The following is a 21844-nucleotide window of genomic DNA, read 5'->3' on the forward strand; positions in this document are numbered from 1 at the left end:
TGTGTGTGTGTGTGTGTGTGTGTGGTGGGCTGCTGCATGTTGCACACGTGTGTGGGGTTATGGGCGTGTGTATGTGTGTAACACAAGTACGATGTATGTAGCTGTTGTCCTGATCCTCCATCCACCATCCTCCTCTATCTCTGCCCCATGCCCTCCATCTTCTCTGCCCCACTCCCTCCATCCTCTCTCTGCCCCATCCACACCCTCCTTCCCCACCCCTCCATCCTCTCTCTGCCTCACTCCCTCCATCCCTTCCCTCCTCTCTCTGCCCCACTCCCTCCACACCCTCCTTCCCCACCCCTCCCTCCTCCTCTCTGCCCCACCCCTCCCTTCTTCTCTCTCTGCCCCACTCCCTCCATCCCCTCCCTCCTCTCTCTGCCCCATCCACACCCTCCTTCCCCAACCCTCCCTCCTCTCTGCCCCACTCCCTCCATCCCCTCCCTCCTCTCTCTGCCCCATCCACACCCTCCTTCCCCACCCCTCCCTCCTCCTCTCTGCCCCACCCCTCCCTTCTCTCTCTGCCCCATCCACTCCCTCCTTCCCCACCCCTCCCTCCCTCCTTCTCTCTCTGCCCCACTCCATCCATCCCCTCCCTCCTCTCTGCCCCACTCCGTCCTTCCCCACCCCTCCCTCCTCTCTCTGCCCTGCCCTCTCTTCCCCCACCCCTCCCTCCTTCCTTGACCCTTCTCTTCTCCTCCACCACTACCCCATTTCCCCCGTCCCCTCCCTCCTCCGTCTCGGCCCCACTCCCACCCTCCTCCAATCTCCCCGCCCCACACTCCCTCCATCCCCGACGCCCCCCCCTCCGTCTCTCTCCCTCCTCCCCCGTCTCTGTCTCATTCCCCCCCTTCTCCTCCCCCCCAGCACGGGATTGTGGGAGGAAGCGGGGCGGACAGAGACACCCAGCGAACATGGCTGCACCATGATCCGCCTCGCCAGCGGCCGCCGCCTCCCGCAGCCCCAGCGCCAGCGCCGCCAGCTCGGGGCCTGAGCCAGCCAGGCGGGCGGGCCCCGGCCGGGGGCAGCGGCGGGGGGACCCCCCCTCCGGCAGCTCCCCCCCGAGTCCCCCCTCCCCGCCGAGCCCCCCCCCCCGCCCCTGCAGGGGACGCGCCGGGGCGCACAGGCCGCGCCGCGGCACCTGGGGGCCCCCGGGGCGCGCGCCCTGCGCCCCCCCCCCGCTCCCCGCCGCCGGCCCCATGGACAGGAACTACCCCAGCGCCGGCTTCGGGGACCCGCTGGGCGCCGGCCCGGGATGGAGCTACGAGCGCTCGGCCAAGGCCAGGTGAGCGGCCCCGGGGGCGCACGGCGCCGGCTTGGAGAGGGCGCGGGGGGACCCGGGCGCGGCGCTATATGGGGGGGTGGCGCCGCGGCCTGCCGGGATCGGGCCCCCCCGGGAAAAGGGAGGGGCGAGGGTGCATTGGGGGGGCCCAAGTTTTTGCATGGGGACGGGGGTGCGGGGAAGGGAGCCGTGCACGGGGGTGGCAGGCCCAGGGTCTCCTGTCTCGTCCCCCCGCACACCCACACCTGTGCCAAGCCGGGCTCAGCTTCGGAGAGGGGGGGCCCCTTCCCCGGCCTATCTGGCACGGGCCGGTTGTCAGGACCCTGGGGCCCCCCCAGCTGGGGAGGCGGAGGGTGAGGATCCCCTTGCTCTCAATAGGCCTCTTACAGAGTAGCGGATGGGGACGGGGCCAGGGTGGGGGGCTGGGACAAGCAGGGCCCTTTCCAGGCCCTGGGCAGCACCAACCCACACCAGGGTGCTGGGAGGCATTTGGGGGTGTAGCCGCTGGTGGAGGAGCTCTGGGAATCCCCCCTTAGAGAGCAAGTGCAGACCCCCCAGGTCAGGTGAGGAGTCAAGAATGGAACCCAGGAGTCCTGGCACTCAGCTTTCCCCTCCCCCCCAGCTCCAAATCACTAGAACCCCTTCCCATCCTACAGCCAGGGACAGAACCCAGGAGTCCTGGCTCCCAGCCCCCCCCCACTCTAACCACTAGACCCCTCTCCCCTCCCAGAGCCAGGGACAGAACCCAGGAGTCCTGGCTCCCAGGCCAACACCCCCCCAGCTCAAACCACTAGACACCCCTCCCCTCCCCGAGTCAGGAATAAAACCCAGGAGTCCCAGAGTAGAACTGGGGGGGGACCCATGCGGCCCAACTGTTCTCCAGCAACTGCGCCCCACCCCAGGGGTGACCACATCTCACTGCACCTGGTGAGTGGTCCCTGTACCTTAGCCCCAAGGAAGCCCTGAGGCGTTAGCCTGAGATGTCATGGTACCTTCTGAGAAACCTTTCTCTGAACGTGTCTGAAGCAGTAAGGTCTAGTGGTTATAGCATGGGGGGCTGGGAGCCAGGACTCCTGGGTTCCCTCCTGGCTCTGGGAGTGGGGCTAGTGATTACCACGGGGGGGGGGGGCTGGGGGGTAGGACTCCTGTGTTCTCTCCCCAGCTTTGCTGCAGGCTTGAGTGGGATCTAGTGGTTACCACAGGGGAGCTGGGAGCCAGGACTCCTGAGTTCTCCCCTAGCTGTGGGAGGGGAGTGGGGTCTAATGGTTACCACGGGGGGGGGGGGCGTGGGGATGTGTGGCAGGACTCCTGGGTTCTCTCCCTGGCTTTCCTGCGGACTCTGACCTTCCCCGGCTCTTGGTGTCTCTCTGTGTACCATGGGCCTGAGAGTTGCCCTCCCTGCGGAGTTGTGCTGTGCGACTGCATTGGTGGGTGGGGGAGAAGATGTTTGGGGAAAGGGGAGGTGCGTGGGAAGGCCATTGGGAGAGGGGGTTTCTTTTCCTCTGGCTCAGCTCTGTCCCCCTGTGGCTGGCCCCACTGGTTCCAGTGGGGGGACAGGAGCCTGCGTCCCCCCCAACACCCAGGTGTGTGATGAGTTTGTGGGTTTCTGGGATGCTCCCCTAGCAGAATGGGAGCTGGGGGGGTGTCCCCCTGGGCAGGTGGTGGCGATGAGTGTGTGACTTCTCACCCACCCTGGAGGGGAGGGGGGACGCAGTCCCCCCCCAGGCGTTGGCTGTTCCCCACACCCCCAGTGGCGTCTGCATTCTGCCCCCCATAAGCCCTTCTGGCACCAATCTCTGTGTGACACTCCCGAGCAGAGCACCTGTGAGTGGGAGCTGCTGGTCCAGGAGCTGGAAGGTGGGGGAGGGGGGTCTAGTGGTTAGAGCAGGGGGGGCAGCTGGGAGCCAGGACTCTTGGGTTCTAACCCCAGCTCTGGGAGGGGAAAAGGGTCTAGTAGTTAGAGTGGGGGGGTGAGGGCTGGGAGCCAGGACTCCTCTCTGGGAGTGGGGCCTAGTGGGATTGGGGGCAGGGCATTGGGGTTCAGAGACTGGGCTCTTGCCTGCTTGTGGGCTGCGTTTTGGGGGGGGCTGTGCAGGGTGGTGCCCGCCTGGCGGCTCCTCACACCCTGCGGTGCATTTCCTCTGCTGGCGGCTGCACCGCTGCCTCGATGCATGCTGGGGCTCTGCTGCATGTGTCCTGGAGGCAGGTGTGGAGGTGCAGGCATCTCTCAGCAAGTAGAACCCCCTGACATGGCCCATGCATCTGCTGCACAGCGCAGAGATGCGCTGCGGTGCTGTCTGGCACGTGCATGGTAGACGCAGTTGCCTCTGGATGGTGAAGGGACTTTTCGGTGCTGCCTGCGCCCTCTTGCTGATGGTTGCACCTGTGTGGCACACGCCTTCCCTTGCAGGTGCGGGCCCCTGCCCAACCCAGGCGTTTGCTGCACGGCGCATGCATCCTGCTGCGAGCGGTTGCATGTGCATAATGCATGCATTTGCATCTCTCTGCAAGCCGTTGCTCCCCAGCATGGTGCATACATTTGCCACATGGTGCATGCACCTGCTTGGTGAATGCATTTGCAAGGGCGCAGGCAGCTCTGAGGCCTGTACATTTACAGTGGTGCATGCATTTCTCTGCCAGGAGGTCCCTGGACGCATGCATTACCTGCATGGGTGTGTATCCTACCACGGGGAGGTTTGCCTCGCAGGATATTCCTTTGCTTGTGTTTGCAGGCAGTTGTATCCATATGGTGCATGCATTTTCCATGCTAGCTGCAACTCTCTTGCACCTGAGTGATGCATATATTTGCTGTGATGCCTGCATCTCTCTGCAGCAGGCTGCATCCCCATGCTGCATGCAGTTGTGCATGCATCTCTCTGCAGCAGGCTGCACCCCCATGCTGCATGCAGTTGTGCATGCATCTCTCTGCAGCAGGCTGCACCCCCATGCTGCATGCAGTTGTGCATGCATCTCTCTGCAGCAGGCGGCACCCCCATGCTGCATGCAGTTGTGCATGCATCTCTCTGCAGCAGGCTGCATCCCCATGCTGCATGCAGTTGTGCATGCATCTCTCTGCAGCAGGTCGCATCCCATGATGCATGCAGTTGTGCATGCATCTCTCTGCAGCAGGTCGCATCCCGTGATGCCAGAAATTGCTGTGGTGCCTGCATCTTTCTCTCAAAGCAGGGGCTCCTTAGCGCAGCCCCTGCATTCACTGCCTGCTACGTCCGGCCCTGCTACAGGGGACTGCAATCATGTAGTGCATGGATTTCCTGCAGTGCATACATCGCTCAGTGGACCTGGGCCCTGGCAAATCCCATGCATTCGTGCCATGGCGCATACCTCATTCTGCATGCGCCTGGCACGTTCATATGCCTCTCTGTAGAGGCTGCAGCTTTGCTGTGGCTCACGCCTGCATCCGTCCACAGCCAGTTGCATCGAGGGGCTGCATGCCCCCAGGGCCCCGCAGCCTGGGCCGTGCCTTCGCTGCATGGTGCATGAATCCCTCAGCTCCTGGTTGCGCCTGTCCAGCGTGGGCCTTGGCAGCGTCGTGTGACCCACCGTGGCCCATGGACACCAGGAGAAATGGAGAGTCCGAGTGGTTCAGAGCTGTGAGCGGAGGAGTTCTGTGGTTAGAGCAGGGGGTGGCTGAGAGCCAGGACTCCTGGGTTCTCTTGTGATGGGGAGAGGGGGTGTACTTGCTGGGCAGAGCTTAGGGTCTGATCGGGGTACGGTTCCGAGCTGGGCAGTTACCTCTGCTTAGTAGGTGGTTGGAAAAATCTAAATCTGTCTTCACACCTCTCGGGGATGGAGGGAAGCCCAGGGCTGGGCTAGCAGGGGGCTGTTGGTCTGGAGTGAGGGGCACTGGCAGAGCTGGGGGGGCAGGGCTGGGCGAGCAGGGGGCAGTGGGTTGGGAGTGAGGGGCACCGGCAGAGCTGGGGGGGGCAGGGCCAGGCTGGCAGGGGGCTGCGGGTCGGGAGAGAGGGGCACCGGCAGAGCTGGAGGGGCGTGGCAGGGCTGGGCTGGGGGGAGCTGAGTGGCTCCGTTTTGGTGCCAGGCTCCTTCCTGTGCAGCCAGCGAAGCTGGGAAGTGCGGGGGGGGGGGGGGGCCGCGGGAATCAGACATCTGTAGCCAGAGCCAGGGACTACGTTTCCCAGAATGCCCTTCTGTCACTACACTCCTGTACCAGATGCTGGGAGGGGGATGGAGGGAAATCTTCCCGCTTCTCTGAGCCGTGGGGCTGTGGAGGGGGGATCCATGGGGTGGGTTCTGCTTCTCCAGAGAGGGCGTGGGGGAGACACAACTGAGGGGGGGGACACACATGGCGGGGGAATCCCTGGTGAAAGCCCCTTCCCCACTGCAGAGGGATCACTGATGGGGCTGGTGCCCCCCCCCCGAGGGGAAAGGCCCCAGGCCCCATTCCCTGCCCCCCTGAGCCAGCCTGTCCCTGCCCTGGGGCCAGATGGGAGCTGGCACCCCCTAGAGAGGACAGGCCCCATGTCCTGCCTCCTGGGAGCTGGAGGCAGGGTGGGGGGGGCATGACTGTCACTGACGCTGTCCCTCCCTCGTCCCCAGCCTGGTGTACGGCGGGTCCCGGACGTCCCATCCCGACACGGATATTCTGCACCGCCAGGCCTACGCCGCCCCCCACCCCCTGCAGGGCTACGCCACGAACCACCACCCCGCAGGTACGTCTCCGTCTTCTCCCGCTCGTGTGTCTGGCCGTTGTCCAGCCAGCTGGCCTCCTGGCCGTGTGTCTGTCCCACTGTGTGTCCGTCCGTCCGTCCTCCTGGCCATGTGCCCCTCCCCCTGTGTGTCTGCCCGTCCTCCCGGCCATGTGCCCGTCCTCCCGGCTATGTGCCCCTCCTGCAGTGTGTCTGCTCCTTCCCGCCCACCTGTTTCTCTGTGACCCCTCGTCCTCCTGTCCCTCGCTGTCTGCGTGGCCACTTGCCCCCCCTCTCACCCGCTCTGCCCCCATTATCCGTAGGTCTGGTGCCCTCCGCCTGTCTGTCCTCCCTCCCGCTCTTCTCTCCGCTCTGCCTGTCCTCCTGTGTCAGTCTGTCCTGCCAGCACGCCCACAATGCCCTGCCCCTGTCTCTGTCCCTGGTCGGTCCATCTGCCCTGCTCCATCTGTCTGTCCCATCTCCCCGTCTCTATCCCCCGTCTGTCTTGCCCCCGCCTGTCTCTGTCCCCGTCTGCCCTGCCCATCTGCCCCTCCCCCATCTGTCTGTCCCATCTCCCATCTGCCCTTCCGCCGTCCGTCTGTGCCCCCCTCACTGTCTCTCCCCCCAGGTCTCTCCGGGCTCTTCGAGACCGGACTCCATCACGCCAGCAGCGCCACCCCCGATGCCTCCGTCATGAACCTCATCTCGGCGCTGGAGTCGCGGGCCCCCCAGCCCGGCCCCTCGGCCTCCTCGCTGCTCTCCCAGTTCCGCACCCCCTCCTGGCAGACAGGTATGTGGGGGTGGGGAGACCCCCCCAGGGGGCAGGGTCTGTAAAGGGACACTGTCAGCAGGGGCAGGGCATGCCCTGCTATAGCCCCGCCCCTCAGCCAGGCCCAGGGTTCCCCCCCTTAGCCCCGCTCCTGAGCCAGGCCCGGGTTGCCCCCCTTAGCCCTGACGCCTGTTCAACCCCCTCCCCAGTTGGGCTTGGACTGGCCTCGAGCCCCAGCCCCACTGTAGGTCCCAGATCTCACCGAGGGGGCCTTGGGGCGGAGGCCCCTGGGTGCCTGCGAGTGCCCCCCGTCCCAGGTGTGGGCTGTGGGTGCAGGCGGGTGCCGCTCCTGTCTCTGACCCACCCCCCGTTCTCCCCCAGCCATGCACACGCCAGCCCCGGCTGAGCTCTTCATCTCGGGCGCCATCCCCGGCTCGGGCACCTTCCCGTCGTCCTCGGCGCTGTCGGCCTACCAGCACCCGGCCTCCTTCAGCGGGCGCAGCTTCCCGGTCAGCTCCTCACTCAGCCTGCCGGACGCCGCCTTTAGCCCCAGCTCCAACGGGCTGCTGTCCCCACACGACCCGCTGCTGCACATCAAACCCTCCCAGGCCAGCGTGCCCTCCTCCCTGAGCTTCGATCGGCTGGGCAGCGCCGTGCTGGGCACAGGGCTGCCCTCCCAGAGCTCGGCCTACCGCAGCGCCCAGGAGTCGGCCTCCCGCCACCTGCCCTCCCAGTTCAACCTGCTCTCGTCCTCCCTGGGGCCCCCCTCGGACCAGTCCTCGCAGCTGTACAACGCCTCCGTCTTCTCCAGCTCACCCGCCGCCTCCATGGAGCGGGCCATGCCCCGGCAGGACAGCGTCATCAAACACTACCAGCGGCCCTCCAGCACCCAGCCCCAGCTGCCCGCTGCCCACTCCCTGCAGCACTACTTGAGCTGCGGGGGCAGCTACCAGCAGATGTCCCACCGCGCCGGCCTCTCCTGCAGCCCGCTGGGCGAGCCCTCGCCCGCCGGCTCCGAGGGCTCCCAGAAGCCGCCGCAGGCCCCCCGCCAGGAGCCGGGGCAGAGCTACCGGCCCATCATCCAGTCGCCCGGCTACTCGGGCGCCGCGGCCGGCTCCTCCTCTAAATCCAAGAGCTACTCGGCCTCCCGCCAGACCCCCCGCTCCACCGCCACCCCCAAGTGCCAAAGCAGCTTCTCCGTCTCCGTCGCCAAGCCCAGCTCGGTCATCGCCAGCCAGCCCCAGGCCTACTCGCCTGGCCAGCCCCAGAGCCTGCTGTCCATGAGCCAGCCCCAGAGCTACGCCGTGAGCCAGCCCCAGAGCCTCTCCTCTGTCAGCCAGGCCTCCCAGTTCAGCGGCAGCCAAGCTCAGGACCTGACCAGCGTCAGCAAGGCGCAGAGCTACGGGACGGGGCAGGCCCAACCTGGGGGGCAGGGCGGGCAGGCCGGGCAGGGGCTGCAGCCCTGCGTGAGCCAGAGCCAGGCCTACTCCCCGGAGCAGCTGCAGGGGCTATCGACGGTGGGTTACAGCGTCCAGGCCGAGCCCCACGTCTCGGTGAGCCAGACCCCCAGCTACGGGCCGGCCCACTCCCAGGGCATGCCCACCGCCAGCCCCTCGCTGAGCTACAGCACCGGCCACTCGCCCGCCATGCCCAGCCACCCGCAGCCCATCGGCTACGCCCACGGGCAGAGCCTCCCTGACTCCAGCCCGTCGCAGATCGGCCGGCCCCTGCAGTCGCCCACGGCCGCCCGGCCCCAGAGCGTGAACTCGCCCGGCCAGTCCCAGAAGTACCTGACGTCGGTGCTGTCACCTTCCTTCATGCAGCCAGCGCACGGGCAGAGCTACCCGGGCGTGGAGCGGGCGGCCTCCTACAGCAAGGCCAAGGCTGAATCAGACCTGCTGGCGGCTGAGCGGACAGAGGACGAGGATTTCCTCATTCAGCACCTGCTGCAGTCCCAGACGCCGCCCCCCCGGGGGCCAGCCGAAGGGCTGGTGCAGTGTGAGGAGCGGGGGGGCAAGGGGCTGGCCTATGGGGGGCTCAGCAAGTCGGAGGAGCGCTACCACCTGCAGAGCGTCATCCGCACCAACTCCAGCCTGGACAGCCAGGGCCTGGAGCTCTCCCTGCAGGGCCTGAAGGAGAAGAAGAAAGGGGAGCGGCCCCATGCCCGCTCCACCCCAGAAGCGCTCGCCACTTCCGTGGTGCATTACAGCCACCAGGCCGGCTCCATGGAGAGCTATGCCCAGGACATGAAGAAGTCGGTGGAGCACCTGCAAGCCGGGGCCAAGGACCTGGGCCAGGCCCACTCCTACCTGCAGAAGACCCCCGAGCACGGCCCCCAGCCCCACCGCATGGTGGGCGAGCCCCCGCCCATGGAGCTGCTGCCTGGCCAGCAGGGGGCACCGCTCCTGCTGGACTCGTCCCCCGACCTGCCCCAGCTCTCCCTTCCCCCCCAGCAGCAGCAGCAGTCCCAGCTGCTGCAGTCGGTGCTGACGCACACCCAGAGCCAGCTGCATCCCCGGGCCAAGGTGCACCTGCTGGAACCCCAGCGCCTCCACCCACCCGAGCCCCCCTCGCCCCAGCTGCAGCTGCAGGCTCTGGAGGCCCACCTGCACCAAGCGCACGTGCGCTCGCAGGGCCTGGACCCCCAGCAGTCGCCCCAGCTGCAGGGCCAGCTGCAGGCCGAGAACATGGAGGTGCTGGGCCAGTCCCAGGAGATCCAGGACTTCCTGGAGCCTGACCTGAGCCTGGAGTCCCACCTGGGCCAGGGCGGAGCCGGCCTGGAGCCCGACTCCTCCCAGCAGGTGCCCCAGGCCCAGCTGGAGGCCAAGGACCAGTTTGAGAGCCCCAGCCCACAGGGCTCCAAGCAGCGCTTCGTGCCCCTCACCTCCATTTGCTTCCCGGACTCGCTGCTGCAGGACGAGGACCGCAGCTTCTTCCCCGGCATGGAGGACATGTTCGGGCCGGGGGCCTGCGGCCCCGACGACTTCCCCAAGCCGGGCTGCGGGGAGGACGAGCCCCCCAGCCTGGAGCGGGCCGAGGGCCTGAAGGGCGGGGCTGGCGGCTATGACATGCTGCCGGCCGGCCAGGGCTACCAGGGCTACTGCCCTGGCGAGGGCGGGGACGGCTCCCACCTGGCCATGGAGCCGGTCAAACACGAGCTGCCCTCCACCGTCAACGCCGAGCCACTGGGGCTGATCCAGGCGGGCCACGGTGGGCCAGAGGGGGCTGCCAAGCCTGGCCTCACCTCCCCCATCTTCTGCTCCTCCAAGCCCAAGAAGCTGCTGAAGACCACCTCCTTCCACCTGCTCAAGAAGCGGGACCCCCCGTTCCAGCCCCCCAAGAAGGCCTACGCCCAGGAGTACGAGTTCCAGGACGATGAGGACAAGGTCGACGTGCCGGCCGACATCCGCCTCAACAGCCGGCGCCTGCCCGACCTGCTGCCCGACCTCATCTCCAGCTGCCGGACCCGGCCCAGCCTCGGCCCCATGGGCGACATCGACTTCTGCCCCCACCACAGCGCCGCCGACGGCCCCAAGAAGCGGGGCCGCAAGCCCACCAAGCCCAAGCGGGACGGGCCCCCTCGGCCCCGTGGCCGGCCCCGCATCCGGCCCCTGGCCGAGCCCCACGGTGTCCTGCCCCCCGATGGCGCCAAGAAGCCCCGGGGCAGAGGGCGGGGGCGGGGGAAAAAGGGGGGCGAGGAGGGGGGCGAAGGAGGGGCTGGCGTGGAGCCCCTCAAGCCGCTCAAGGTAATGGGGGGGCAGGGACCTGGTTGGGGCGGGAGGGGCATCGGGGCGGGCTGCTGTCTGGGAGTGGGACCTTGGCTCTGGGGGGATGTATCTCTGAAGGGGTGGGGCCCTGGCTGGGGGGAAGGGAGGGGTGTTGAGGGTGGGGGGGCCCTGACTGAGGAGGGAGGGGCAGGGACAGGGGCCCTGGCTGGGACAGGAGGGTCTCTGTGTGGGCAGGGCCCTGGCTGGAGAGGGAGGGGTTGTGAGGGGGCGGGCCCTGCCTGGCGGGCAGGGCGGGAGGCTGGGGGCAGCCGAGGACTCCCGGGGGGCAGGGCGGGGGGCTGGGGGAAGCCGAGGGCTCCCGGGAGGCAGGGTGGGGGGCTGGGCGGGAGGTTGGGGGCAGCCGAGGACTCCCAAGGGGCAGGGCTGGGGGCAGCTGAGGGCTTCTGGGGTGCAGGGCGGGGGGCTGGGGGCAGTGGTGGGCTCCCAGGGGGCTGGGGGCAGTGGTGGGCTCTTGGGGAGGCAGGGAGCCTGGAGAAGGGGCGTCTCTGTCTGGGGCCGTTCCCGCAGCGCCCCTGAGCCCCCTTCTCCCCCCAGATCAAGCTGGCGGTGCCCAAGGGCGGCGAGGGGGCCCCGGCAGAGCCGGCCCCCTCCGGGCCGGCACCCCCCGAGGCCGGGCTGGACAGCAGCCAGACGCGGGAGAAGATCAAGGCGAAGATCCGGGAAGTGGAGGAGAAGCAGCCGGAGATGAAGTCGGGCTTCATGGCCTCCTTCCTGGACTTCCTCAAGTCGGGCAAGCGGCAGCAGCTGCCCACGGCCGCCACCAGCCCCCCCAAGACCCCGCGGCCCCCCGCCACCCAGCCCCCCTTCGGCCTGGCGCCCCCCCTGCTGCCGGGGGCGCTGGACGGGGCCGAGGGCGAGGGGCTCGTCATGAGCTGCACCAGCCCCTGCAAGCGGCTGGACGAGGAGCTGAAACGCAACCTGGAGACGCTGCCCTCGTTCTCCTCCGACGAGGAGGACTCGGTGGGCAAGAACCAGGACCTGCAGAAGAGCATCTCCTCTGCCATCTCCGCCCTGGACGACCCGGCCGAGCGCAAGGAGGGCGACGGGGCCGGTGGGTGCCGCGCGCCCGCCCCGCGTCCCCCCAGGGGGCTCCCCTGCCCCGGGTCCCCTGCCTCCCCCTGGGGGGTCCCCTCGCCTCCCTCCGCGGGGTTCCCCCAGCCCGTGTCCCCCTGCCTCCTCGCAGGGGGTTCCCCCATCTCGCGTCCCTCCGGGGGGCCCCCCACATCTCCGCCCCAAGCGTCCTCCCCTCCCCATCTCCACCCACATCCCCCCAGGCTGATCCCTGCCTCCCCTCCCCTCGGGGGAATCACCCGGCCCACTTGTCCTCCCCCCACATCCTCCCCTGCTCCATGTCCCCCCGGGGAGTTCTCCCGCCCCGTGTCCCCCTGGGGTGTCTCCCCAGCCTACGTCTCGCTGCGTCCTCTCTTGCCCCGCGTGCCCCCCTGCCCTGTGGTCCCATGCGTCTCCCCACCCCATGTTCTCTGGGGTGTCCCAGCATCCCCCAGCACCTCTGGGGCCTTCCCCTGCCCCACTCCCCTCGCATCCTTGGGACATCCTCACCTCCCTCTGCCGCAGGTCTCCCCTTGCCCCTGAGACCTCTGAATCCTCTCCACTCTGCTATGGAGTGCCCCCAGACCCTTTGGGGTTCCCCCAATTGTCCTCCCAGGACGACCCCCCACCCCACTATGGTGCTGCCACTTCTCTAGTTCCCCCCACTCACTGTGGTCCCCCATCTCTCCCAGGGGATGGCCTAGCCCCCACGGGGGTTCCCCTTGGGACCCCCAATCCCCACCCCTGAATCCCCCAGAGAGCGCCCCCCTGACACCCCCGCCCCCGACAGCTACACACACCCCCGGGGATGGGACAGGTGCCCCAGAGCATGCTGGGTAAGAGGGTTCATGCCCCCCCACCTGCGCTAACCCTCCCCCCCCCACAGATGCCCCCACGGCGGAGGAGAAGCTGCCCAGCCCGGCCCCCTCCGAGGCTTCCCAGCAGGAGCCCCCCCCGGCTGCCTCCCCGGCCTCACCCCCTGAGCCCCCCCTGCCGCCCCCCGCGGGGCCCCCAGCCCAGGCCTCCCCTGAGCTGGAGGAGCCGGAGGACGCGCGACCCCTGCACCTGGCCAAGAAGCAGGAGACGGCAGCTGTGTGCGGCGAGACGGACGAGGAAGAGACCGAGAGCGGAGGGGAAGGGATCTTCCGGGAACGCGACGAGTTTGTCATCCGCGTGGAGGACATCCAGGCCCTCAAGGTGGGGGGCTGCGGGGCGGGGGGGGCGGCGCTGGCAGGGCTGGGGGGAGCCCAGGGCTGGGCTAACAAGAGCTGCGGGTCGGGAGTGAGGGGCACCGGCAGGGCTGGGGGAGCCCAGGGCCGGGCTAGCAGGGGGCTGTGGGTCGGGAGTGAGGGGCACCGGCAGGGCTGGGCTAGCAGGGGCTGTGGGTCGGGAGTGAGGGGCACCGGCAGGGCTGGGGGGAGCCCAGGGCTGGGCTAGCAGGGGGCTGCGGGTCGGGAGTGAGTGACCCCCTCTCCCGCGTCTCTAGTTGGCGCTGCAGACGGGCCGGGAGCCGCCCCCCATCTGGCGGGTGCAGAAAGCCCTGCTGCAGAAATTCACCCCCGAGATCAAGGACGGGCAGCGGCAGTTCTGTGCCACCAGCAATGTGAGTGTCCCCTGCACCTCCCCCGCCGGAGCGTGGGGGTGACCCTGCCCCCTGCTCCTCTGCCCCTCTGGAGCATGAGGGTGACCCCGCCCCCCCATGTGACAGATCCCTGGTGCCCCTATACAAGCCAGCCTAGGGCTTTTCCTGCATCACCCCCGGCGGATGCTAGTGGCGGGAGGGGAGATCCTGGGGGGGGGGCTGTGCCCTGTGAGGATGCGGTGACCGGGGGGGCCATGCGCCCAACCGGGGGGTGGGGACACTGGGGAGAGAAATTTCCGCCTCAGTTCCCAGCTCCCCTTTCAGACACAGGAGTCGGAGACGTCCCCAGAAGCAGCCTCCCCCCTCCCCTGCTTTTCCTCGCTACCTGATCTCTGCTCTCCCCCCTTCCCCCCCCCAGTACCTGGGTTATTTCGGGGACGCCAAGAACCGCTACCAGCGTCTCTACGTGAAGTTCCTGGAGAACATCAACAAGAAGGATTATGTACGTGTCTGCTCCAAGAAGCCCTGGCACCGGCCGCTGCAGGCTGTGAGGTGAGGAGGGGGTGCAGAGAGGGACGGGGGGGCCCTGACCCCTCCCTGGCGTGTTTCCTGCCCGCTCTGGGCTCGGCCTCCAGTGCCTAACGGGCCCCCCGCTCCCTTCCTGCCCCATGCAGGAGGCAAAACCAGCCCAAGACTTCGGGCCCCAAGGTCACGGCCCCGCCCAAGGCCGAGAAGCAGACGGAGGCGTCGGAGCGGGCGGAGAAGCCGGAGAAGGGCCCCAAGCTGGAGAAGGGCCCCAAGCCGGAGAAGGGCCCCAAGCCGGACAGGCCCCCCAAGGCAGAGCGGGCCGAGAAGCTGCCCCGGGCGGACAAGTCGGGCAAGGCCGACAAGGCCCCCAAAGCGGAGAAGGTGGAGCCCCCAGCACCTGCCCCCCCCAAGGCCAGCCCGGCCGGCGGCCCCAAGCCAAAGCCCGCCAAGGTGAAGGCAGAGCCGCCCCCGAAGAAGAGGAAAAAATGGCTGAAGGAACTGGCGTCATCCTCAGACTCGGAGTCCAGCCCGGAGCAGCAGAGCGAGGAGGAGGGTGAGCCCGGGGGCCGCGCGGCGGGTGGGGAGGGCGGGGAGTCTTAGCGCCGGCACCCGGCTCCGGCCAGTCAGTCCAAGCCACCCAGGTCCCGTCCCGCCAGCCGACCCCGGGGCTCCTCCGCCCAGCTCCAGTCCTACCCCGTTCTCTTCCCCCTGTTACTGGGGTCGCCCCAGGTGCAGGAAAGGCCTGGGTAAACCCCACATGGAAACCCCAGAGAAAGAAAAATAGAGAACCAAAGAAAATGCCCCCAGAGTGAAAGACGAGGTGAGAGGGGAAAAGGCATCCTTTAAAAAGTCAAATCCCAGTGAGGAAAGGAGCCTGAACACTGGCAAATCAAGTGGAAAAGGATCATTAAGCCAAAAGAGAATGTAAAGAGCCACCAGCAAATGACACAAAAATGAACGGCAACGTTTTTTAAGTACGTGAGAAGCAGGAAGCCTGACCAACAATCAGTGAGCGACATGCTAAGGGATCACTCAAGGAAGACAAGGCTGTTGGAGTTCGGAAGGAACTCAGGTAGGACACTGCAGAACTACTTGCTGTGGGGTGTTGCCCGTTGCTTACCTCAGCCTCTGGACCAGGCGGCTGGAGGACAGCTCATGTGATGCCGATTTTTAAAAAAGGCTCCAGGGGCAATCCTGGCAATTCCAGGCCGGCGAGCCCGACTCCAGTCCCGGGCAAATTGGTTAAAGCCGTAGTAAAGAACCGCATGATCAGGCACAGAGATGAACATGATGGGTTGGCTTTTGGAAAGGAAAATCACGCCTCGCCGATCTATTAGAATTCCTCGAGTGCTTCGACATACGTGGACAAGGGGGAGCCAGAGTCCTTAGACTTTCACAAAGCCTGTGACAAGGTCCCTCACCCAAGGCTCTTATGCGAACTAAGCTGTCATGGGATAAGAGGGGAAGGTCCATCATGGATCAGTAATTGGGAAAAGACAGGAAATAAAGGGTCGGTTTTCAGACTGGAGACGGGACTAGCGGGGGTCCGTGCTGCTCAACTTGGGCATAAGTGAGCTGGGAAAAGGGGGAACCAGGGAGGCGGCCGAGTTTGCAGACAACACAAAATGGCGCAGGATAGGTCAGGCCAAAGGAGGCCGCAGAGAGTTACAAAGGGACCTCACTGAGCTGCAGATGAAATTCTGGGTCGATTGTAAACAGAATCCCCACTCTACACGCACAAGGCTGGGGCCTGAATTAGCTGTTCCCACTCAAGCAAGAGCTCTGGGAGTCATTGTGGGTCGTTCTCTGCAAACGTCCACTCAGTGGGCAGCAGCCGTCAGAAAAGCGAACAGCATGTTGGAAAGGGACAGCTAAGAAGAGAGCAAATATCCTAACGGTGCTATATCAATCCATGGCACGCCTACGCCTCGAATACTGCATCCCATTCTGGTCGCCCCATCTCAAAACAGACGTACTCGAACGGAAAAGATGGCAGAGAAGGGCGACAAAAACACTTAGGGGGCAGAACAGCTTCCATACAAGGAGAGGTGAAAAAGCTGGGGCCAGTTCTGCTGGGAAAAGGGACAAGTAAGGAGGGATATGAGAGAGCTCTATAAACTCATGAATAGTGTGGAGCAAGTGACTAGGGAAGTGTTATTTACCCCATTTCAAAACACAAAAACAAGGGGTCACCCGATGAAATTAACGGACAGCAGGTTTAAAACAAACCTAAGGAAGTCTTTCTTCACCCAGCACACCGTTAACCTGTGGAACTCCTTGCCAGGGGATGTGGCTATGACCCAGGATGGGCGGGGACCCGGTTCCGGGAGGCCCTGAATCTGGTGGCTGGGAGCTGGGATTGGCTGGGGGAGTGGGGGAGCTCGCTGGGCCCCTGTTCTCTTAGCTCCCTCCTCCCCCTTGAAGCCGGATTCGAGGAGTGGTGGGTTTTTGTTCCGGCTATCCAATGAGGGCCCACAGACAGACTGGTTAGAGCAACCCGTTGTCTCGGGTGCCTTGCGCTCCCGCACACCTTCCCTTTCACGTCCGTGCACTTCGCATCATGGGTGGGAGACGGGGCAACCCCTGGAGTTTGTCACTTCAGGCAATTCCTGGACCCCTCTGGCCACCTGTGGGTGGTGCCCTTGTCCCCACCAATAGGGTGAGCTGCAGCAGGCAGTATGCAAATGAGCCTCACTGCCGGCTGGGGGGGTGCTCTCCTGCTTCACCACTAGAGGACGGGTTCTGTGCTGTGGGCCTGACTGGGGGGCGGGGGGGCCAGGCTCTGGGCCCTGGGGGGACTATAGACTCCAGGGGGAGGGGCGAGCTCTGGGACCGTAGGGGGGTCTTATTCCCGGAGGGGGCACTCTGGGCCCTGGGGGGACTATAGACTCTGGGGAGGGCAGGGTCTGACTTGGGGGATGGGGGGGGGCTCTGGACCAGAGCGGGGGCTGGCTGCTGGCGGGTAGGAGGTGGTGTGCTGTGTGGATGCCGGTGGGGGGCTGCTCTGCGCAGTGTGGAGGTATAAGTGGGGGGGGGTTGGCCATGGGGCATGGTCAGACCCCCCCTCACATCTGTGCCCCCCCCCAGAGCGGGTGCCAATGGGCCGGGTGTTGAACACGCGGGCGATGAAGGAAATGTACCGGAGCTACGTGGAGATGCTGGTCAGCACGGCCCTCGACCCCGACATGATCCAGGCCCTGGAGGACACCAACGGTGGGTACCCCTGCCCTGCCCCCCACGGCTGGGACCCCCCCATTCCCCCCCATGGCTGGGGCCCCCCCTGTTCCCCCCATGGTTGGGGGTCCTGCCCTGCCCCCCCTGTTCCCCCCCATGGCTGAGGGGCCTGCTCTGACCTGCTCTCCCCCATGGCTGGGAGTCCCCCTGTTTCCCCCCACAGCTGAGGGGCCTGACCTGCCCCCCATGGCTGGGGGGTCTGCCCTGCCACACTCTCCCCCCAGCCAGGGAAGGGGGAAATCTGCCCTGACCCCCCCCACACCCGTCCCCCAGCCGTGTATTTGTCCCCCCCGAGGGAGGGGGATGGTTCCTGACAAATGCATTGGAGCGGGGGGGGGGTGAGCCGAGGGTGGCCAGTAAACTTTGCCCTCTTGCCCCCCTTCCCCAGACGAGCTGTACCTGCCCCCCATGCGCAAGATCGATGGGATCCTGAACGACCACAAGAAGAAGGTCCTGAAGCGGGTGTCACTGCACCCGGCGCTGCAGGTGGGGGGCGCAAGAGGGGTTGCCCCTTGCAGCCTGGCTGGGGAAATTAGGGGAGCGGCTGGCTGAAGGGACACTGGGGAACTCTGAGGCGGGGGTCCTGGAGCGGCTGGGGGGGACTCTGGGGCTGGGGAGAAGATGCTGGGGAGCGCTGGGGCTGGGAGGGGAACTCTGGGGCTGGGGAGAAGATGCCGGGGAGCCTTAGGGCTGTCTGGGTTGGCCCTGCGCTGGGAGGGGGGACTGGGTTCTTTGCACCTGTGGGGCTGGGGGTGGGGGACCCCTGTAACCTAGGCGCCATGTGCAGGAGGCACCCCCCCCGCCAACCTGCTGTGAACCCCGTCCCCCCCCACAGGAGGCGCTGCACACCTTCCCACAGCTGCAGGCGGAGCCGGGCGAGGCGCTGGTGAGGCTGCGCCCCACAGGGCAGCCCTACAACCGCAAGACCCTCAACAAGCTGAAGAAGAGCGTGTCCAAACCCCAGGTGGGTGCTGGGGAGCCGGGGGGCTGCAGCAGGTATGCAGGGCTGGGGGGGGACATGGCTGCAGGGGATGAGCTGGAGCCCCCGACTGACACCCCCCCTTTCGCCCCCCAGGAGTTCAAGGTCGACGTGGAAAAGTCGTTTTTCTTCACCCTGTACCATTCCCTCCATCACTACAAATACCACACCTTCCTGCGCTGCAAGGACGAGGTGAGACCCCCCCCGGCCCCCCGCCTGGCCCCCACCCCGTACCATTCCCTCCATCACTACAAATACCACACCTTCCTGCGCTGCAAGGACGAGGTGAGACCCCCCGGCCCCCCGCCTGGCCCCCACCCCGTACCATTCCCTCCATCATTACAAATACCACACCTTCCTGCGCTGCAAGGACGAGGTGAGACCCCCTCGGCCCCCCGCCTGGCCCCCACCCCGTACCATTCCCTCCATCACTACAAATACCACACCTTCCTGCGCTGCAAGGACGAGGTGAGACCCCCCCGGCCCCCCGCCTGGCCCCCACCCCGTACCATTCCCTACATCACTACAAATACCACACCTTCCTGCGCTGCAAGGACGAGGTGAGACCCCCCGGCCCCCCGCCTGGCCCCCACCCTGTACCATTCCCTCCATCACTACAAATACCACACCTTCCTGCGCTGCAAGGACGAGATGAGACCCCCTCCTGCCCCCTGGCCCCCTGCCCTGCCTCCCTCTCCTCCCACCCCAGCTCCTGCAATCCCTGCCCCAGCCCTACCGGTGCCCCTCACTCCTGCCCTGCAGCCCCCTGCCAGCCCAGCCCTGCGCTCCCACCGGTGCCCCTCGCTCCCGCCTCGCAGCCCCCTGCCAGCCCAGCCCTGGGCTCCCCTCAACCCCGCTGGTGCCCCTCACTCCCGTCCCGCAGCCCCCTGCCAGCCCAGCCCAGCCCTGGGCTCCCCCCAACCCCGCCGGTGCCCCTCACTCCCGCCCCGCAGCCCCCTGCCAGCCCAGCCCTGGGCTCCCCCCAGCCCCGCCGGTGCCCCTCACTCCCGCCCCGCAGCCCCCCGCCAGCCCAGCCCTGGGCTCCCGCTGGTGCCCCTGCCCCCGCCCTGACGGCGTCTCTCCCCCACAGACGTCGGCCATCGAGGGGCAGGACGCGGACCTGGGCCAGGAGGAGGTGGTCCAGCAGTGCATGCGGAACCAGCCCTGGCTGGAAAAGCTCTTTGACTCCTTCAGCGACCTCCTGACACAAGCCCAGACCAAGTGCGCGTGACCCCGCCGCCGGCTCCCCCTCCTCTGCGGTGCAGGCCCCGCCCCCCCGGGCCAGGGAGGGCTTCGGACCGAGGGCCCGTGGGGGGGGGGCGTGTTGGAGGTCCCGCTCCCCGCCCGCCGTTGGTGGTGGTGATCTCCAGGACAGACCCCCACACACACACGCACCCACCTTGGCTCGGGGTGGCTGTGGCCCTGGGAGAGGGGAACATGCCCAGGGGTGAGGGTGGCCCTGGGGTCTATGGCCCTGCCCCCCCCCCATTTCCCCCTCCCATACAGAGAAATTTTATTTATATATATATGTATAAATGTCTATTTAGCAGCTTCCTTTCTCTGTATGGGGATGGGGGGAGCCCCCCCCACGGCTGGGGAAGCCCACAGGGCATAGGGGGGACTGGTTAGAGAAGGGGGGGGGCGGGTGATGGGTTAGGGAACCAGGACTCCTGGGTTCCATCCCCAGCTCTGGGAGGGGAACAGAGTCGGGGGGGGCGGGGAATTCGGAACCCAGACTGCTGGGTTCCGTGCTTAGCACACCCACCTTGTCCCCTCGGTCCCCCGTTCTTGCCCACCCTCCCCCCGCAGCAGCGTAATGACCCACCTCCCTACAGGGAGGCTATAAAGTATTATTGCTGCCCCCCGCCCCCAAAGGCTGAGCAGGGAATTGGCTGGTCAGGGGGCGACTGAAGGCAACCCCCCCGCCTCCCCCATGGCATGGCCAGGGCCCCTCCCCAATTTCCCCCCCACCCCCCCATGTGGTGGTCTGGTTCCCCACTCAGAGCTATTTATTGCCAAGCCCAGGGGAGGGGAGCCAGCCCCCCCAGAGTATAGCTCCCCATCTGTGTCCGGGGGGGCAGCCAATGAGTCCGTGTGCTTCCCCCAGGGCGGGTGGGGGCAGATTCCACGTACCCCCCCAATGACTATTTAATCCTTCTCTTAGGCCGTGTTTTGGAGGGTCCGGGGGGGGTTCGTCCCCCCTTGGGGGTGGGGGTTGTTATTTTTGTCGTTGTGTGTTTTTGTTTTGTTTTTTTATCAGCGGATTTTCTTGTACATAATGTATAGGGTCAAAGTCTATGTATCATATTGTATTTGGCTAACGGACACCCCCGCGGAGACCCCCCAGACCTCCCCCCATCCCCCCCTTAGCTGGGAAATTCTTCAGCTTGGATGAACTTCGGGGGGGGTCCTGAGTTTTGGGGCGTCGTTATTATAATAATTATATAGACAATTTGAGGGGGGGTTAGGCCCCAATCCCCTCCCCACCCCACACCAAAACTGAATTTTTTTAACCCTGGATACAAAATCCAGCCTAGACTAGTGAGATTTAGTCAGGGCTCTTCCCCCCCCCCCCCGGACTCCCCATTTTCTAGCCTGTCACCCCTCTGCAGCCTCTCCTCACCCCTGTGGACTAGATCCAGGAGGGGGGATGGTCTGCCTGTGACCCCCCCACCCCCTGTGGCCTCCTCCCCACTTTCTGGGGGGGAATTCAAGGTACTTTAGGGGGAGGGGGGTTGCCCCAGACTGGGAGCTGAATTGGGGCCCTGCCCCTTGGGGGGTGCCCTGTACTCCTTCCCCTGCCCCACCCGGGAGTCCCCCCAACAAATCCTGCTACAGCTGGATTTTTTTTAAATTCATTCTTTGACCCCTCTTGGGTTGGGGGGGGAGAAAGGGGGATTCCTTGATTCACCCCCTTTTTTGGGGCACCCCCCTTTCTGCTATTGACCCTTTGGGATCAGTTGTTTCTGGCGCTGGGATATTCGGTGCCACCCCCAAATCTCGGGGCGGGGGGAGGACAGCCCGAAACCAGCTCCCTTCACCCTGAGCTGAGAGGGATTCCAGCACCCCCGGTGGGGGAGAATTTGGGGTGATTCCCCCCTCACATCCAACAGCCCGGTGTCTCTGGTGTCCTGGGGAGGGGGCTGTGGCCATCGAGGGGGGGCCCCCAGTCCCATGCCCTGTAGCCCCCACGAGGGGGCACAGCCAGGACCCCCCCAATACTGGAACCTATGCTAAAGCACTAAACTGTATTTGTGGGGTGGGATACCCCAGAGCTGGCCAAACTCCAGGTACCCTGAAGCGTGGGGAGCTGTGAGACCCCCCCACCCTGCCCCAGAGCTAACCCTTTGGTCTAAGGCCCCCCTAATCCTGCCGCCCCCCAGCCCCCTCGTTTTTTACGCTGTGTACTCTGTGTCCGTGGGTTTTGCGGCCGGGAATGTGGTCTGTATGGATGTTCCGATATATTTTTATTGTTTAGTCGTGTCTCTGCCTGGTTTTCTCAGCCCCCCAGATCCCCCATGCTTTCCCCCCTGGTCCCGCTGCCTTAGGTGAGGCATTCCCAGGTCAAACTATGCTCTGCAAGGAGTCCCCCCCTCCCTGCACCCCACAGTCAGCGGGTGGGGGGGGGGAGAAGTCAGGGGGATTTTGGAGACATGTTGCAGCCACGTTCCTCTCTGCCAAAGAGAGCCCCCCAGCTTTCCCTGCAGAAGTGGGATGCACCCCAAAAATCACTGGGCAGCCACCTTTCATCGGCCCACTGGATTGACTGCAAAGCGCACCCCCCAACCCCTCCAAGGCATTACTGGGGGTATGGATAGACACGCCCTGATATGAGCAGGTTCCAGCCCCCGCCCCGCAGCCTATATCCCACCCCAGCCAGTCCCCTGGTCTGGGGCCGGATGGGAGCTGGTGCCCCCCCAGGGGACACAGCAGAACCCAGGAGTCTGGGTGCTGGGTTGAGGACCCCAATC

At 66.1% G+C, this 21844-nt stretch overlaps 1 protein-coding gene across 1 annotated transcript; it reads left to right on the forward strand.

The window, feature by feature from the left end:
• Positions 1-1079: 1079 nt before the first annotated feature.
• On the forward strand, positions 1080-21350 carry PRR12 (proline rich 12). Its single transcript, XM_038381787.2, has 14 exons — positions 1080-1282; positions 5855-5967; positions 6572-6733; positions 7094-10458; positions 11035-11551; positions 12437-12747; positions 13037-13153; positions 13551-13684; positions 13807-14213; positions 16748-16873; positions 17283-17380; positions 17730-17858; positions 17970-18065; positions 18964-21350. The coding sequence occupies exons 1-14, from the start codon at positions 1197-1199 to the stop codon at positions 19102-19104; spliced, it is 5802 nt and encodes a 1933-aa protein (XP_038237715.1). The 5' UTR covers positions 1080-1196; the 3' UTR covers positions 19105-21350.
• Positions 21351-21844: the final 494 nt, after the last annotated feature.

Source organism: Dermochelys coriacea, chromosome 23 (genome assembly GCF_009764565.3).
Source record: "Dermochelys coriacea isolate rDerCor1 chromosome 23, rDerCor1.pri.v4, whole genome shotgun sequence".
Lineage (NCBI taxonomy): Eukaryota > Metazoa > Chordata > Testudines > Dermochelyidae > Dermochelys > Dermochelys coriacea.

Excerpts from the sequence above, each read along its gene's own strand:
- PRR12 (XM_038381787.2), top strand. The coding sequence starts at position 1,197 with ATGGACAGGAACTACCCCAGCGCCGGCTTCGGGGACCCGCTGGGCGCC. Across the intron at positions 5,968-6,571 it reads CACGAACCACCACCCCGCAG|GTCTCTCCGGGCTCTTCGAG; the intron begins GTACGTCTCCGT and ends CTCTCCCCCCAG. Across the intron at positions 14,214-16,747 it reads GCAGCAGAGCGAGGAGGAGG|AGCGGGTGCCAATGGGCCGG; the intron begins GTGAGCCCGGGG and ends GCCCCCCCCCAG.